This window comes from Hemiscyllium ocellatum, chromosome 32 (genome assembly GCF_020745735.1).
Source record: "Hemiscyllium ocellatum isolate sHemOce1 chromosome 32, sHemOce1.pat.X.cur, whole genome shotgun sequence".
In the NCBI taxonomy this organism is placed as follows: domain Eukaryota; kingdom Metazoa; phylum Chordata; class Chondrichthyes; order Orectolobiformes; family Hemiscylliidae; genus Hemiscyllium; species Hemiscyllium ocellatum.
In genome coordinates this window covers 42543524-42563012 of record NC_083432.1, presented here as the reverse complement: position 1 = coordinate 42563012, position 19489 = coordinate 42543524, and the positions used below count along the sequence as shown (strand labels likewise).

The 19489-nt window shown below is 42.2% G+C and overlaps 1 protein-coding gene across 2 annotated transcripts in view; it reads left to right on the top strand.

The window, feature by feature from the left end:
* The first annotated feature begins 563 nt into the window (after positions 1 to 563).
* The window catches only part of LOC132830706 (transcription factor CP2-like), a 48211-nt gene continuing 29285 nt past the window's right edge, over positions 564 to 19489 (top strand). Inside the window, exons 1-8 of one of the 2 annotated variants that reach the window (XM_060848526.1) lie at positions 564 to 769; positions 6484 to 6635; positions 8016 to 8092; positions 9408 to 9513; positions 13622 to 13728; positions 14923 to 15075; positions 17099 to 17209; positions 17300 to 17400. In XM_060848526.1, coding sequence (XP_060704509.1) covers positions 684 to 769; positions 6484 to 6635; positions 8016 to 8092; positions 9408 to 9513; positions 13622 to 13728; positions 14923 to 15075; positions 17099 to 17209; positions 17300 to 17400 — 893 coding nt within the window. In that variant the 5' untranslated portion in view covers positions 564 to 683. The remainder of the gene's footprint in view (positions 770 to 6483; positions 6636 to 8015; positions 8093 to 9407; positions 9514 to 13621; positions 13729 to 14922; positions 15076 to 17098; positions 17210 to 17299; positions 17401 to 19489) is intronic. The other variant, XM_060848527.1, reaches the window with a different exon arrangement.

Here is a 19489-nt window from a genome sequence, read left to right as displayed (position 1 = left end):
ACATAATGGTAAGAGGACAGCGTCCGGGAATATTTATACAAGTAAAGGATCCATTAAAAATGATGAGCTGGAAGAAATACAGATCCAAAAGAGTAGCAGATCTATTGACTCAAAATGAGTGATTAAATATTTTAAGAACTCAACATTCTTTCTGCTCCAATTATTTTACCAGCTTAGTTTAAACTGTTTAGCTTCCCTGTGGAAATAGCAGGCAGTGCATCAACTAAAATGTTTCTCTGCAAATATTGCCAACAATAACCTGCAAACTGAAGAAATAAAGTGGGACAAAATGAAGAGAAAATCAAAAATTAGGTTCAATCCAAAACCAAAAGTACTCTTCTTTGCAAAATGCAGCACTGGAACTTTCTGGTTTCTGGGGATTTGAGTCAAGCTGTTGCAGCAACATTTTGGGCTGGGGCCAGGCTTTCCCTGGGCGTGGACTGATCATTTACCTGAAATACTGTTTTATTGCTGTGCCCCAGGGGACTGCTTCTCTTCTATTTGCATGTAAATTGTTGTGTAGAACTTTCCACCCACTCTCCTCCCACTGCACCTGTTGAAAGGCACAGCTTGCAGAATATAAGGACAAGGGTGCGGGTGCTCAGGTTCCAGCTCCTTCAGACGCCCAGCAAGCCTCTGTTTGCCCTTGAAACTTTTCCACCCTGGAAATACATAGAAACACCATGTTGTATTGGCACAATCAGACTGAGCATTACTGGCCAGCTCAAACAGAGCATTACCACCAGTATGTCACCACGAATGGAGGACGGTGAGTAAGAACATCACTTACCCACGGACGGCTATGTTGAGTATCTTTGCTTTTGAAAATAAACTGTGTGCTTTGATTGTTCCTTCAAATAATGCAGCTTTATTTCATGAAAAAGTTTATAACAATGTACTTTATTGCTTCGTAGTTGCATTCTCTTGAGTCGGATGTTTGTGGGTTCAGGTCTCACTAAGAGCAAGTATCTGGAGTGTGAGCGCTGAGGGAGGGTTGCATTGTCAAAAGGTGCAATCTTTTGGATGAGGCATCAAACTAAGTCTCCATCTGTCCTAAAACAAAGTGCTGGAGAAGTTCAGCAGGTCTGGTAGCACCTGTGGAGAGGGAAAGAGAGTTAAACATTTCAAGACTTGCCTGACTCTTCTTCAGAAGTCATCTGTCCCCTCAGACAAATGTAACAGGTCACATGGCATCATTTTGAAGAAGAGCAGGGACATTATCCTCAGCATCCTGGTCAATGTTTATCTTTAAATCAGTATCACAGAAGCAGGTTCTCTTGTCTGGTCATTATCACATTGCTGTTTGTGGGACTTGAGAGTGTGCAATACAGATAGGTTGTCATTATTTCATTATGATTTGGAGATGCCAGTGTTGGACTGGGGTGTACACAGTTAAAAATCACACAACACCAGGTTATAGTCCAACAGGTTTAATTGGAAGCACACTAGCTTTCGGAGCGACGCTCCTTCATCAGGTGATTCAATCACCTGATGAAGGAGCGTTGCTCTGAAAGCTAGTGCTTCCAATTAAACCTGTTGGACTATAACCTGGTGTTGTGTGATTTTTAATTATTTCATTATGTTTTGATACCTGTGCTTCAAAAATACTTCACTGGCTGTAATGCACGTGGAACATCCAGTAATCATAAAAAGAGCTATATAAATACAAGCTTTCATAATGATTACCACAATAGATTTGTTTATGTGCTATTTACATGCAAATTAAAGTCAAGGTTGATATTTTGGTCTTGGGTCAGGAAGATTGCTGGTTTAATTCCCACTGTGGAAGTTGAGCACATCACTTGAGCTGATACTGCAGTGCAGCAGTGAGTGAGCGAGCGAGTGATTGCTGCAGGTGGGGAGCCATGGTTAAATAATTTATTAAACTGAGACTCTATCATTTGTCGTCATAGCTCACATGAAACCTAAAGATCTAGTTTGGCCCTAACCATTGTGAGCAGCTCTGAATCCTGCTTTTAGGAAGGATACATTGGTCTTTGAGGGATTTACGAATGATCATTGTGCCCCAAAGTTATGAAAAGAATTTAAACAAGCCAAGATCACACTCTGGAATTTAGAAGTTTAAGGAGTAAGACAATTTTAGAAATTCCAGATTTTAAGTGCATTGCTACAGGTGACTACATTGAATGTGTAGTTGAAATTGCAATGTAAAAGACAATCTATACCCAGAAAGCTCATACAAACAACAATAAAATAAATCGTGAGATACCTGGTGCCTCATCTGAAAGAAGTCACCACCAAAAGTGTAGGGTCCCACAATGCCACGCTGGAATATTGGCCCAAACGATTGGTTCAGCCCGAAAACTTAACTCAATGATTTCAATGCATTATGGACAGATACATTTATTTTAATCTATTTTAGTTCTGGATTGTCCTAATCACAAACTTTAAAAGCTTTAGTAATTCTACAAAAGATAACACTAAATTATGTTGGCTGAAAGAAATTTCTCTTGGCAATTTCTCTAAAGAGCATTGAGATGTTAATTAATGAGAATTAAGATTTGAGATGCCTGGGTGCTTGAGCAATCGTTTGGAAACTGATTGAATTATTTTCCTTTGAAATTCTCGCTCTACATTTTGGTTTGAGTGAATATCTCTCATCGTCTCCTGAAAGTATTATTACTTACCAGTGTAAGGTTCTGCATGAGTTCCCTGTTACCTCATCCCAAGTCACATGCTTCTCACATGATCCTAGACAATGATCACAGAGGTGGGCTATTCAGCTGTGGCTGCAGCACAGTAAATTCTCAATTTGGTCTGTTCCCACGCAACTGGGTGTCAGCATTCCACTGTGGCAGACATTTTCTCTTGTCCTGTGGACACTGAGCTGAAGTGTGATACTTCCAGGATCACCCTGGGAGAAACAAGAGATTGAATATTAAAACTACCCACTCCGTGACTCAGCAACATGGAATCAGTTACACAGGAGGCCATTCAGCCTGTCATACCAGTACTGGCTCTCTGAAAAAGCTCTCCCATCAGATTTGCTCCCGCATCCCTTCCCCGGAAGTGCCTGAATTTATTTTGTGTTTAAACATTACCTAACTCACTTTTGGTAGTTATTAGTGAATTTGCTTCCATTGCCTTTTCAGACATGGTGCACCAGTCTATCAATGAAGCTAAAAACCTTGCAGCGTTGTTCTGCTAAATTAAGGAAATATATGCTGCTTCAATCTAGGCTGAGACTTCACCATATAACCGAGAAATCCCTCACTGCCATTTTTCACATAGGACAATAGAGTCGTAGAGTTGTACAGCATGGAAACAGACCCTTTGCTCCCACTTGTCCATGCTGACTAGATATCCTAACCTAATCCAGTCCCATTTGCCAGAACTTGGTCCGTATCCCACTAAAGCATTCCTATTCATGTATCCATCCAGATAACTTTTAGACCTTGTAATTTTACCAGCCTCCACCATTTCCTCTGGCAGTTTGTTCCATATATGCACAGCCTCTGCATGAAAACATTACCCCTCTGATCCCTTTTAAATCCTTCCCCTTTCACCTTAAACCTATGCCCTCAAGTTTTTGACTCCCCCACCCTTGAAAAAAGACTTTGGCTATTCACTCTAACTAGGTCCCTTACGATTTTATAAATTTCTATAAGGTCACCCCTTAGCCAGGGAAAATAGCCTCACCTATTCAGCCTCTCCCTCCAGTCCTGGCAACATCCTTGTAAATCTTTTGTGAACCCTTTCAAGTTTAACAACATTTTTCCCATTGAAGGGGAACCAGAATTGTATGCAATATTCCAAAAGTGGCCTCACCAATGACCTGCACGGCCGCAACATGAATTTCCAACTCCTGTACTCAATGTTCTGACCAATGAAGGTAAGCGTGCCAAATGCCTTATTCACCATCCTGTCTACCTGAGATACCACTTTCAAGGAACTATGCACCTACACCCCGAGATCTCTTTGTTCAGCAACACTCCCCAGGGTCCAACCATTAAGTCTATTAGTCCTGCCCTGGTTTGCCTTATCAAAATGCTACACCTCACATTTATCTAAATTAAACTCCATCTTCCACTCCTCAGCCCATTGGCCCATCTGATCAAGATCCCGTTGTATTCTGAGGTAACATTCTTCACTTGTTCACTGCACCACCTATTTCAGTGTCATCTGCAAACTTATTAACCATATCTCTTATATTCACATCCAAATCTTCATACAAAGGATGAAAAGCTGTGGACCCAGCACCAATCCTTGTGGCACACCTCTGGTCACAGGCTTCTAGTCCGAAAAGCAACCCAACACCACCATCCTCTGTCTGTTTACCTTCAAGCCAATTTTATATCTACTTGGCTAGCTCCTCCAGATCCCATGTGATCTCTTTTTGAAAACCAGTCTACCATGCAGAACCTTGCCAAATGCTTTGCAGAAGTCCATATAGACAACATCCACCATTCTGCCTTCATCAATCTTCTTTGTCACCTCATCAAAAAAATCAATGAAGTTAGTGAGACATGATTTCTCATACACAAAGTCATGTTGACCATCCCAAATCCATCCTTGCCTTTCCAAACACATGTAAATCCTGTCCCTCAGAAACACCTCCAACAACGTACCCACCAACGACTTAAGGCTCACTGGTCTATAGTTCCTTGGCTTTTCCTGCCACAGCCTTTCATAAATAATGGCACTTCATTAACCAACCACCTATAAAGTGAGGAACTTTTCCCTCACACGCTAAATGGAAGATGTCATGGCATTAATTTGAAGAAGAACAGGATATTTCCTCCCAATATTAGTTATTCTTTCACCAACACTGCTAAGATCAGATCATTCTTGTGTATGAGACTTTACAACTGCATATGGCTTTCAAACTCCCTCCTTGTTCTTGGCTGGGATTAAGAATAACTCTGGTTTGATAGATTTGGAGATTGCTGTTAAGTCCAAAGAACAATCTACAAATTCTGCCACATATGGACCAGGTGACATAAGAACATAAAAGCATAAGAACTAGGAGCAGGCATAGGCCATTCAGCCCCTCGAATCTGGTCTGCCATTTTGTATCATCATGGCTGATCTCACCTCAGACTCAACTAGACTTTCCTGCCCACTCCCTATAATCCATCAAACCTGTCTATCTCTTCCTTAAATCAATTCACTGTCCTGGCCTTCAACATAATCTGGGGTCATTAATTTCCCAGATTCCTGACTCTTCAAGAGTTGTAATTGCTCAACACCTTTGTTCTAGATCTGCTATCCCTTACCCTAAAACTCAGGCGACTGACTGTTTGGAGTTTGCACATTCTCCCCGTATCTGCGTGGGTTTCCTCTGGGTGCTCCGGTTTCCTCCCACAGTCCAAAGATGTGCGGGTCAGGTGAATTGGCCATGCTAAATTGCCCGTAGTGTTAGGTGAAGGGGTAAGTGTAGGGGTATGGGTGGGTTGTGCTTCGGCGGGTCGGTGTGGACTTGTTGGGCCGAAGGGCCTGTTTCCACACTGTAGATAATCTAATCTATGACCTTGATGGTTTGGGCAGGTGAGCTGTTTGGGGGTGTTGTGTGCTCCTTCAGGCGCATCATCTTCACCTCTTGAGTCTCACTGATGAAGTCCCTTGAGGTGTTCAGTGCTCCATTAAATGAGCCAGTCACTAGCCTGTGTCTCCCAGGAGCCAGCAAGGATTTCTTCAGGAGATCTCTGAAGCATTTCCCTCTGTTCTCCACTGCTGGGAGCGAGTTCTGATCAGAACAACTCCTTTGGGAATCTGGCATCAAGTACAGGTTTCTGGTTTCCCTGCTATAGGAAAGATGTTGAGAAACATGAAAGAGTTCCGAAAAATTTTACAAAGTTGTTGCCAGGGTTGGAGGGTTTGAGCTATACAGAGAGGTTGAATAGGCTGAGGCTGTTTTCCCTGGAGCATTGGAGGCTGAGGAGTGACATTATAAAGGTTTATAAAATCATGAGGGTCATGGATAGGGTGAATAGCCAATGTCTTTTCCCCAGGATAGGAAAGTCCAAACCTAGAGGGCATAGAGTTAAGGTGAGACGAGAAAGATTTAAAAGGGACCTAAGGGGCAACTTTTTCATGCAGAGGGTGGTACATATATAGAATGAGCTGCCAGAGGAAGTGGTGGACGCTGGTACAATCACAGAATTTAAAAGGCATCTGGACAGGTATATGAATAGGAAGGGTTTAGAGGGATATGGGCTAAATGCCGGAAAATCAGATTAGATCAGTTTAGGAAATCTGGTCAGCCTGGACAAGTTGGACCAAAGGGTCTGCTGTATGATTCTACAACTTTATGCCTCAACAGCTCTAAAACACCTTGGGACATCCTAAGAGTGTGAAAGGTGTTATAGAGGTGGAAATTCTTTATTTCTTCCAACCTCAAGAGAAAATTTGCACCACAGAGGTAGAGTTGATAAGGAACAGGTCTCAATGTTACACTGGATGTTAACAAAATAGCAAAGGTTTGACTCCATTCAGTGAAGTGACAGGAGGTTCTTCTTTCAGTGACATGCTGCCGTTACCTCTCTTCAAGCATGAAGACTCTGCTCTTTCTTCAGACCATGACGCTAGTGCCATCACCTTCCAGTACGTCCTGGGTGCAGCCACATCACCTGCTGTGAAACTGCATGAGGAGACACTCACTTACCTTAACCAAGGTATGGGCAGCAAAACAGCTGAATCAGACAGGAAGGGGAAATATATCTGAGCTCAAGCATCTAAATAATCATTGCATACCACCCCTTCACTAAAGGAATCCTCTCCCAACTAACCTAACTAAAGGTCTGCTATAATGTTCATGTAATATGGACTTTCACTAATTTGAATCCATGTCACTTTGACTTACCATTTCGCCTGAAGTCATATTTTGGATTAGATTTGTTAATCAATTATTATCTTGCATTTCACATCTCTGAAGTCCTCCCTCAATCACCTCCTTTCTAAAGCAAAAAGCCCCTAGTTTTTCACCCTCTCCTCTTCAGTCAGACTTTGTTTCGATGAAAGGTCTGCAACATGATGTTACTGCTGGAGTTGCCATTTTTTTTCCAGTTGCTGAGTAGAGTCAAAGAGGCACGGAAAGTGGTCATTCATTCCACGAATCCGTGCCATATAGAGAGAGAGAGAGAGAGAGAGAGAGAGACAGAGAGAGAGAACTTAATCCCCTGCTCTAATCCCATCACCCTGTAGGTTTATTTCTCTCAAATACTCTCCCAATTACCTTTGGAAATCATTGATTTTTGTCTATCCCATCACCCTCATGGACAGTAAGTTAGAGGTCATTACCATTCAGTGAATTAATACATCCTTCCTCATGATTCACACGTTCGTTCTTCCATTAATCATAACATAATCCTTTTTACTTCCTGTTTAAATTTATCTCCTCACCCTCTGAGACTACAGTAGTTGCCTTGTTAGCAATATCGTACACTGTGTACAGGTGACAATTCTGAGTGTTGCCAAATTATTTGCTTTTGGGAATCTCAACCCTGGTATCCTTTCTCACCCACTTTAGTTGGTGTTTTTGGATTAATCAACAGCAATTTGCAAATCTATATAGCACTTAGAACTTATTAAAACATCCCAAGGGGCTATAGGGAAGCATAAGTGAATAAAACCTGGCACCAAGTGTCATACAAGGGGATTAGGATAGACCAGTGAGCAAAAACCTGGTCAAATAGGAGGGTTTTGAAAGGTGTTTGAAAGGAGGAGAGAGAAGCAGAGAGGTGTAGAGTTTTAGGAAGAGAATTTCAGAGCTTGGGACTTGAGTACACAAGGAGCAGAGAGGTCTCAGAGGGTTGTCTACCTGGATGGGAGGCACCAAGGCCATGGAGTGGGAACTCTGGTTAACTTCCTTCTTTGGATGTTGCATACTTTGCCAGTTTCCACTAGCACTGTCCCATGTGAGAACAAGCCAGGCCATGCCAAGCAGATATGACTCTTTTACACCTTAGATATCTGAAGGTGTCAGGAGAGCAATAGACCAACCTGAAGATGTGTGAATGGTTTCCATGGTTATATGTGTGTTGTTTCTTGTTCAGGTCAATCATATGAGATCCGTATGATATGCAATCAAAATATGAGGGGACTGTTGGAACTGAATGGGAAGATGCTGAAGGTAAGTCCTCCAGCGTGAGAAGGGGTAACTTTGGGAGAGGAGTGAAAAGAACAGGCAGCTCAAACATGGGTCAGAAAGTCCCACACCAACATTGAGAAACAGCTTCAATCAATGTTAAAACAGGTTCTGCATCTGCTTACACATTTGATCTCGACAGTATATAAACAGAAAATGCTAGAGAAACGCAGCAGGTGTGACAGCATCTGTGGAGAAAGCAACAAAGTTAATGTTTCAAGTCGAGTGTGACCCTTCTTCAGAACCTGAAGACAGTTCTGACAGTCAGATCCAACTCGGAATATTAACTTTCGTTCTCTCTCCAAGGATGCTGCAAGACCTGTAGAGTTTTGTTAGCATCTTGTTTTCAATCTAAGATCTGCAGCATCCTCACTGTCATATTCCTAAACGAAAATAGAAATTGCTGGAAAAGCTCAGCAGGTCTGGCAGCATCTGGGAAGAAACACCACAGAGTTAATGTTTTGGGTCCGGTGACCCTTCCTCAGAGGAGAGACCTGAGACATTAACTCTGATTTCTCTCCACAGATGCCGCCAGACCTGTTGAGCATTTCCAGCGATTTCTGTTCTGGTTTCTGATTTACTGCATCTGCAGTTCTTTTGGTTTCTGTTGTCCTTCTACTTCTACGTGGCATCATAGAACCTACTCAACACAAAAGCAAAATACTGCAGATGTTAAAAATCTGAAATAAAATTGGAAACCGTTGGCAGCATCGGTGGAGAAAGAGGGGAAGAAACAGCAGGGGATGAGCTAGGAAACTACAGGGATAATATCATCTGTGGCTGTCAATGCACCAACAACGATGGTGTCACAATTTGTGGTGTCTGATTTGCCCAGATAGCAAGATGCAACACCAAGACCTGTAGGGGAACAAATTATCGGAACACTGCATAGGAGCATAGGTAAGGAATTCTGGAGTTTAAGGTCTAGGCAATTGAAGGCATGGAAACCAAAGGGGAGGGTGGAGGAAACTGAATTAGACAAGAATCCAAACTCAGAATGGCTTTGGTTCTTATAGAGTTGGTGGGTGTGGATATGGTGATACATCAAGTGGTTTGAATGGGAGAAAATGTATTCCCTAAATTGTTTTTAATTCTGACTCCCTCTCAACAGCTAACTTTGCCTTTTATGTTTTTCTGTAATTCCTGAAGAGTTTATGCCTGAAGCATCAATTCTACTGAAAGATTGATTTTCTTGCTCCTCGGATGTTGCCTGACCTGCTGCACTTTTCCAGCACCAAATTCTCGACTCTGATCTCCAGCATCTGCAGTCCTCACTTTCTCCCTTTTTATGTTTTTGCAGAGTATAGTAAGGGTGGTCTTTCATGACAGGCGCTTACAGTACAGTGAACACCAACAGTTCCAGGGCTGGAAGTGGAGCAGACCCGGAGACCGACTACTCGATATCGGTACGTCACACACACACTGCCAGCATTGTGGACTGTGAGCAGAAACTTCACTCAGACACATTGCCATGAAAGAGCTTCGGGTGCTGGGTGACCCTGGTGGACCCTAGTGGATAGCAAAGACAACTGCAGAGCACTAGTACACAGTTAATTATACACTCACAGGAGGGCTGCAAATTTTAAGGAGGGACAAAGGACTTCCAGTAAACCGAAATGGATGCTCCATAGTTGCCTTAGTTACAAAATACTTGGTGTGCCCAAACTGATCATACCCAGATTGGGTTCCTAGTCTGTGCTGGACTCATCTGAATCAGATGGTCGGATTTTACGGCCGTGGTTTATTGGGGATTGCTCATAGTTTTAAAAGGGCTTTCAGCAACTCCTTACAACAACAAATTACATTTCTCTAGCGCTTTTATCACAGCCAAATGACTCACGTTTCTTCATAGGAGTGAAATCAGACAATAAACAGTTGGTACTGGTCCAAAGGACAAGTGACCAGGAAGTTTGGTGACAAGGTTAGATTTAAATAAGATGTTTAATGATAGAGAGAGAGAGATTTAGAAATGGAATAAAACAAAGAACTGTAGGTGCGGGAAATCTGAAACAAACAAAACCAGGAATTGCTGGAGAAATTTGCAGATTTGGCAGCTTCTGAGGAGAGAAAGCAGAATTAATGTTTCAAGTCCAGTGACCAATCCTGAAGAAGGGTCACTGGAGTCAAAACATTAAATCTGCTTTCTCTCCACAGATGCAGCCAGACCCGCTGAGTTTCTCCAGTAATTTCTGTTTTAGTAATGAAGTTCCCTTATTCAGGGACAACGTGAATAGTGGCAAATGCGTGAAAACATAGTGATTGATAATAAAGACAAAACAAATAACAAATAGAAGGTTCCCTCTCAGAGAGACACAAGAATCCCCCAGGCTGCAGACAGAGACTATAAAGATGGTTAATGAATAATTCTGATAATTGGTACATTATTAAATTCTTTGTGAGAACATGAGGACAACTTTCTGGATTTGCAGCTAATGTGGGACACTGCCTGTTTGAGAGCACATATTGAGAATTTGGAATGACAATCACTTGGCTTCATTACAATTTCCCAACATGGAAATCGGGACAAATCTGCAGAGTGTATATTTGTAAGGTTTGATGCTCTAACTTGTCAACTGTTGATTAATGAGTTGGCTGCACAGGAGCAAGGCAGACCTGTGCTCACCTTATGTCTTGTTTTTATGGCATACATTGAGACTTGTTCCCTTGACATCTGATAACATCAGAGTGTTTTGTTGTTCATCATACAAGAAGACACTAAAGAAACTGAAAAATTAGAAAGCAGCTTTTGTTACCTCAGTCATTCTAGACAGGATGAAATAACTGAATAGCTCATGTTTATCTTCATTTTCCAGGTTTATGGAGTCATAGAGTCATACAGCATGGAATAGATCCTTCAGTCCAACTCGTCCACGCTGACCAGATATCCCAATCTGACCTGATCCCATTTGCCAGCATTTGGCCAATATTCCTCTTAATACTTCTATTCATATACCCATCAGGATATCTTTTAAACATTATAATTGTACCAACCTCCATCACTTCCTCTGACAACTCATTCAATACACGCAGCACCCTCCATATGACAAACTTACCTCTCAGATCCCTTTTATATCTTGTACCTTCAACTTATGCCCCCTAGTTTTGGACTCCACCACCCTGGGGAAAAACACTTTGTCTATTTACCCTTTCCATGCGCTTCATGATTTTGCAAACCTCTATAAGGTCACCCCTCAGCCTCCGACACTCCAGGGAAAACAGCCCCAGCCTACTCAGCCCCTCTCTATAGCTCAAACCCTCCAACCCTGGCAACATCCTTTTAAATCTTTTCTGAACCCTCTCAAGTTTACCAACATCTTTCCTGTGGAAGGGGAACAAGAATTGCACGCAGTATCCTAAAAGTGGCCTCACCAATGTCCTGTACAACTGTGACATGCCAGATATATTGGCATAAAATGGATTCTGTGGTTGTACCATTGCTGTCATTCTTAAAAAAAAATTCTTGTATTTCCATGGCACCCTCTATGATTGCTGAATGTACCAAACCACTATTCAGCCAATCAAACACTTCTAAAGTGTAGACACTGTTATCTCTTATCACACAGCGGTAAGTCCTTATTGCTGTTTGTGGGACCTTGCAATGTAAAAAAAAGTAAATTCACTGTTGGAATGTGGAAACTACAGCAGTTAATATGAATGTAACAAAAAGGTAAAGGTAAAGTCATCACCATCCTATGATCTGCTCTCTCATTAGAGAGATGACCAGTGGTGATTTAATCTGAGGGTCAGCATGCCTCAGGTGAGGGGGCAAGTTGAGAAGGAAACTAACCTTAGCCTGTGTGGAATTTGCTGGCATTACTTTGTATCACAAACCAGTTGTCCAGCCACTCAATCTCCACACTGGCTAAGGTTACAATAAAGAGCGATCCTTCTCAATCTCTCTCCTCACCTGAGAGGTGGTCACCTTCAGATTAAAGGCGTTTGTCTCTAATGACAGAGAAGCCCTTTGGTCTGCTAAGTCTATGCTGACTTTGGATTATTTTACAAAACAAAATCCCACAAATAGCATTAAGGACAAACAGCTGTGCAATAAGAGACAGATAAATTTATTTTACCGATATTGAAGGAGTTCTCCAACTGGTTATGTAAAAAAACCTGTAACTCCCATCAGCCAGTTTTATACACCTTTTCAGATTATGCCAGGATGCATTACAATTGAAAACATAATTTTCCTGCAGAGTGACTTGTATACTTAAAATCAACAGAATTTAAAGTAAAGGTTGTTTTTTTGATGCAAACCCAACTCTCCATCTTTGCTTGAATTGGCAAATATCTCATTGACATGAGTAAAATATTAATATGTACATAATGCTGCAAGCAACTGTGTAATTCCCAACTGCCACTTGCTATGATGGCATACTGCAAATAATGAAAAGTGCTAGGAAAAGGTACAGACAAAAACACAGAACGGTTCAGCACGGAGGGAGGTTGTTCAGCTCATTAAGTCTATACCCGCTCTTTCAGATAACTATCCATTAAGATCCATTCCCCACCTCCTGCCCTATTTCCCCTCGAGATATTCTCCTTCATTATTTATTCTATTCTCTGTGAAAGCTACCGATGAATCTATGTTGATCACTTTATTAGGCAGTAAAACCCAACTCCAAAACACCCATAATAGACTTTTTTTATTGTGCTACGGAAGACATTGCTCATCCTTCGCATTTAAATTGCTTGCACATCTTTGAAGAAAAGCAGAAATATCTCTCACACTTAGAATATTCTAGTTCTCACCAAATTTCTGTCACCATTGCCTGTACAGCAGAATACAATAAAAGACAGATATGTATATCCATCAACTGTGAGGACTGTCCTTTTCGAAGAGTTTGGCAGAAGGAACTGGCCAAGCTGTCATGAACAGTCATTCCAATAAAAAACTAATTATGCTATTGTGCCTTTTCTGTCTCCCTGCTCTAAACATGAATAACCCTGGATAGGTGTTCAGATGGTACAAAGCAGCCTAGCATTGTGCTCGCTTGCTGTCTCCCAAATTGGCAGCAGTTAACGCTGGCCCTCTCTATGCTGTACAAGAAAAGCAATTTCCTTTGATTTAGAGCGGACTGTTGGAGCTGGGATACTGTAGCTCAGTGTCGCAGAGAAATCAAAGGTTTTTGCTCAGTCAGAGAAACAGCCTGCTTCTATTAACAATCAGCAAGGTATTGCAAGAAGCATTCGAGATTCAGAATAATGCCCTGCGTTGGTACATTAGCAAGTTCCCTGATGCCATTTATTGGCAAATGCTTTGCAACTGCTCACATATGACAATTTCCTTGGTGCTGTCAGGGTGGGAGGGGGGGGCTTCTGTTTCCTTTGCCATAGTTGAATCAAAATGTAGAGGCAGAGGCCTGTAGCACCTTGCCTATTGTCCTTCAGCCAGCAGTGAATCTTTGGTCTGAAGCATTCGGACTTAGTCGAACTAATCCATCATTTGCCATGATTTTCTTTCACACTATGACATTCTCTCTCTCTCTTTTCTAAATGATTTTGTCACTTCAGATATTCCTCTGTCAGTTGGAATTGTCGACCCGCGAGTAAACCCCACGCTGCTGAATGCTGCGGAGTTTTTCTGGGACCCAAAGAAACAAACCTCTGTCTCCATTCAGGTTTGTGTCCTCCTCACTCTCGTTCAATCCTCCTTCCTTTCCCTTTCTCTCATGCCTACTCTCTTTGCTTCTCCTCTAATTTTCTCTTCTACTTTGATTTTCTGTCACCTTCCCCCACAGTTATCCCTCTAGAATACTTGTACCCAAGACTCTCACTGTCCTTTGTCCCATATTCCTTCCCCATGTGTCCTTGAGCCATATGAAGAGGGTAGGGTCCCACTCCTAGATTTTATACTTCCTGATCCACCTTCATGATTAGATAGTCCTCATTATGCCTCACGGTTAGGTTTTCCTTTCCTCTCTGGTATAATGTCTCTGCTGTAGTGACTCAGCAAAATCTTGTAGCCCACCCATAGTACAACACTGGAATTCAACTGTTATAGCACTGAGTTGTAGCGCTAGCCTGAAGAAAAACATTCATCCCCTTTTCCTCTTTACAGTCTTCTTGTCAATTTGACAGAATAAAATGTTCCACAAACTTTTATCACTGAGCCAGCAAGGCTGAACACCACATTGTTCACAATGACGGGGTACATAGTGGGCAGGCTGGTGGAATGATGTGATAGTGTCACTGGACCAGCTAGGTTGAGGTGTGTACCAATACTTTGAGGGTGAGGGTTCAAGTCCCATACTCATGGAATGTATATCAATTAATAAAGTCTGAAGCTGACAATGACAGCTATTGCCAATTGTTGTTTCAGAAACCCATCTAGCTTACTTATGCCATTTGTAGAAGTAAGTTGGTCATCTTTACCTGGTCTAATGGGTGACAAGAAAAGAAAGGGTAATCTTTAATGCAATTTATCTTGATATCTCATAATTATTTTAAAAATAAGGTTAAAAAACTTTTTTTGATGCAGTCAGTGCCTTAATAACTTCAATTTCAGGAGTGGAATATTCCTCACTTTTAGTCAGGAGTGAACTGCAGAACCTTGACCAAGAGTGGCATAGACACAGGTTGTGACGCCTTCTGTGTTGCACCAACTCCAATATTTACCTATCCTCTGAATTGGCCCACATCACATGTCAATGTCCTCATCAGTTAAGGTTAAGTGGAGTTCCATTTAAATCCCTTCGAGACTCATAAATGTTTCGTCACACTCCAGCACCTAGAAATAACAAACCTGATTCCACAGACTAAGGAATATCAGTCAGATCCGGAATCACATTACTCACTCCCCCCTTCGTTTTCAGGTTCACTGCATCAGCACAGAATTCACCCCCAGGAAAAATGGTGGCGAGAAAGGGGTCCCCTTCAGAATTCAGATTGACACCTTCAAGCTAAGTGAGAACGGAGACTACACCGAGCATCTGCACTCAGCGAGCTGTCAGGTTAAAGTGTTTAAGGTACCAAACCTTTCCACTGCAGTTTGAAACAGAAAGTGGTTATAACTCATTCATCATTGTCAAAAACCAACCCAGAGCTGCAGCAGAGCTCTGTGTTTCACAATGTGGCACGTGATTTTGCTATATTGTGTGAGCAACCTGACCATGTAGTTAGACAAAGAATTTAAAGAACAATTATTATGGATTTATATTTCTTACATCATCTCCTTTTGGATTAATCAGATCCACTGAATTCCATCACAAATATCTTTTGCTTTTGCCTAGTTTTCTTTCTATCCATTGTTCAAAGTATTGAGCTGATTTGGACTCTATGGCCCTTAGAATGATTGTGGTTTAGTGATAATGTCCCTACTCTAGAGAGCTAGGGCTGTGGGAGGTCAGAGGTTCATAATCTCACTATATAGAGCTTGAATTTATTAAATAAAGTGGTATCAGTGATGGTGACCATGACAACTATCACTGATTAAACTTTGAATATCCATCAGGTTCACTGTTGCTTTTTAGGGAAGGAAATCTGCCATCCTCACCCACGCTGTCTCTTGGGGGCTACAGCAATGCAGGGCCTTGGACAGGGATGGACAGTAGGACCCAATAACATAGAGCAGGGGCTGCTATTCTCAGGTCAGGGCCAGAATGGCCCAGGGAATGGCAACTGTCACTGTCCCAGCAGCAACCCAGTGACTCCTAGCTGCCCTATGAATGGACAGCAAGCTACTCAGTTCAAGGGTAACAAGGCAACAATTCTCACCATCTCAGGAACGAATAAAAGAAAAACCTTAAGACGATCTGAGAAGCAAAATACTACAAGTCGTTTTGCTATAACGGACATTTCATTAACTCAAATTTGCTGTAATGTGATTGTCGAGTTGGGGACATTTTCTGCAGTGCAAATTGTTAAAGCATGTATTGGTTTTAGCGTGAGGCCCCATCACTTTAAACGATGCTGCTATTACACGATTTCCTTATAACCTAGAACTGTGTGACTCAGTGGTTAGCACTGCCGCCTCACAGCACCAGCGTCCCAAGTTCGACTCCAGCCTCAGGTAACTGTTTGTGTGGCTTTTACACATTCTCCCAGTGCCTGCATGGGTTTCCTCCCACAGTTCAAAGGTGTGCAGGTCAGGTGAATTGACCATGTTAAATTGCCCGTAGTGTTAGGTGCATTAGTCAGAGGGAAATGGGTCCAGGTGGGTTACTCTTCGGAAGGTCGATGTGGACTTGCTGGGCCGAAAGGCCTGTTTCCACACTGTAGGGAATCTAATCTAAACCGAGGTACATCTGAGTCGACTGTATTTAACTGCAGGACAAAGATGCAGATTAGCCAAGATGCCTATGCCTCACTGCTGACCCCTAGTGTATGATTCTGTTATTTCCTAATTAACCTGAATTAGATTAAAAATCACCAGGACAACCACCTGTTGGACTATAACCTGGTGTTGTGTGATTTTTAACGTTTAACTCCAACATCAGCATCTCCAAATCATGACTGACCTGAATCAGAAATGTTATTACACACCTCTGGAGCAGGTGGTTCTTCAACCCAGTCTTCAGGCCCTAAGGTAGGGACATTACCAGTGCACCTCAGGAGTCCTTTAGTGTATGGTTATTGGGTATGGCTGTGATGTGCCTATAGGCCTTCACCACTCCCAGCCTTACACATGAAGGGCTGAAGAATAAAGAGCTACTGATGCTGAAAACATTCAGGAGAGGAAAATCAAGACTTTTTTTTTGAGAAACACTTGCACTGACAGTGAAACGTGCTCCAAGTCAAAGACTCCTTTAGCTTGAACATTGAATAAATGGATGCGAGACCAAATGGGCAGCATTTTCCTGTTGTTGAGCAGAAGCAGTCAGTTCCAGATCCCTCATTTATTGAAAGACCGGTATTTCAATAAAGTTGAAGAAGTGCATTTTCCGAAGTGGGTTTACCATTGTAAAGCTGGAAATACGGCAGCCAATTTGCACGTAGCAAGCCTCAATAACCAGCAATGCAGTAATAACGAGATAATCTGTTGAACTCCAGCCCAAAGGTGCTGACAGGAAACTGAAAACTGATAAGGAGAAGATAGAGAAACGGTCTCCACAGGAGAGGTCCAAGTACCAGCCAGCGTACGAAACCACGGTGCTGACTGAGGTGAGGCATTAGCCCTTATTAGCTGTACGGGTGGTAAAGATTTAATCCTGACATATTCTTCATAGATTATTCCTTCATTGTTTCAATTAGTGTTCTCCCTGGCCTGACACCCCACCCTGTACAAATGTTAGCCCAGCTGGAAGCCCAGGGTATAGCCCAGCATCACCAATTCCATTCAACATCCCAGAAGGGTAAGTTGCTGCTTATTCTGAATTTGTTGTTTACACAAACTGTGACTCAAGTTGGGTAAATGTACAGGGTGAAGTTAGAAGGTCATGTAGGCTATCAAAACCCATTACAAGACTATGATGGGTTTTGATCGAAACTGGGGAGGTGAAAGTTAACAGAGGATTCAGAATTGAATTGACTAGCAAAACCATTAGAGAGCAGAGTAGATCTTCCCATCATGAGCTACTCAAGTCACTGCCAAGAAAGATGATAGAACCAAATGCAATAGTAACATTCACAAAGAAGTTGGATAACTATTTAAAGGGATAATAATCACAAGGATAAGGGAAAGAAGAAGGGGAGTAGGATTAATTGGATAGTTTCAACAATCCAAGGACTGACACAGGTATGATGGGCAGAATGGCCTTCCCAGTGCTATGTCATTGTATGTTTCTTAAACAAGCAAAGTATTCCATTATAGACTCCATGAATAATCACTGAATCCACTGAGGAAAGTTTGTCACTTGTCTCCAGTGATTACTCAGTATGGTGGCTCAGTGGTTAACACTGCTGCCTCGGGATCAGGTTTGATTCCATCCTCAGATGACTGTCTGTGTGGAGTTTGCATGTTCTCCCCGTGTCTGCATGGGTTCCCTCTGGGTGCTCCAGTTTCCTCCCACAGTCCAAAGCTGTGCAGGTTAGGTGGATTGACTATGCTAAATTGCCCATAGTGTCCAGGGATGTGCAGGCTAGGTAGGTTAGCCATGGGAAATAGCTGAGGGGAGGATGGGGTTGGGTCTGGGAGGGATGCACTTTGGAGGGTTAGTATGGGCTGCATGGCCACACTACAGGGGATTCTATGATTCGAAATTCCTATTGCCAAAATCTAACAAAGGAAGAATAAACCCACTGAATTAAGAAGAATGCAGAAAGTTTTGACAAAAACGTTCCTGGTTTCAAAGTGAATTTGACATTTGGAGATTGAACATGTCATTTAAATCTTGAGGCTGTTTGGGTGAACTTGGATGGCCCATAGAGACAAAAAACAGATATAAATTTGATGTTCATGCTTCCACTAAATGGCATGAATCCTAACTGGCTGAGCAGAGGTTCTTTATACTTAATCATCAAAGAGGGAATGACGATTTTAAACACACATTCTGTTCCTGTTCCAAACAGGACAAACTCCGACGTAAGAAATGCAAATGTAAATCTTGCTAAGTTGTTTGGGCTTTTATAGATTGCATTGTCCAAGGTTGAGGATTTCTTGTGGATTATTGGCTAGCACATTTGATTATCCTGTGTCGAATGGATAGGGGGGGAATTGAAATATGTGATGATTTTTGCTTAGCTTCCTTTTGCTGAAATAAATAGGTTCAAATACAAGAACAACCAGGAGATTTTTTTAAATTTGCTCTTGTGTTGTGGTCATTCTTGGCAAGGAGGTAACTTTATTGCCAGACTTCATCTGCTCTGGAGATGAAGAGGGTGGTCTGCCCATCTTGAACTGTTGCAGACCTTATGGTGATGTAGGTGCAGCCGCAGTACTGTTGGGGAGGGAAGTTTCAGGACTTGGTGTTGAGATACTGAAGGAACTGTGATATTTTTCCAAGTCTGGATGTTGACAGACTTGGAGAGGATTTGGAATTTTGGGAGATGTGGAGAGGATGTTTCCTATTTTGGGGCAGTCCAGAATTCGTGTTTGCTGTTTAAAAAATCAGCGGTTGCCCATTTTAAACAGAGATTAGAAACATCGAAACATAGAAGATAGGAGCAGGAGGATGCCATTCAGCTCTTCGAGGCTGCTGTGCCATTCATCATGAGATTGGTTGATCGTCCAACTCAATAGCCCAATCCTACCTTCTCCCGATAATCTTTGATCGCCTTTGCTCCAAGTGCTTTATCTAGCTGCCTCTTAAATACATTCAATGTTTTGGCATCGACTACTTTCTGTGGTAATGAATTCCACAGGCTCACCACTCTTTGGATGAAGAAATGTCTCCTCATCTTCGTCCTACATGGCCCACCCCGAATCCTCAAACTGTGACCCCTGGTTCTGGACACACCCACCATCGAGGACATCCTACCCGGTCTAATCCTGTTGGAATTTTA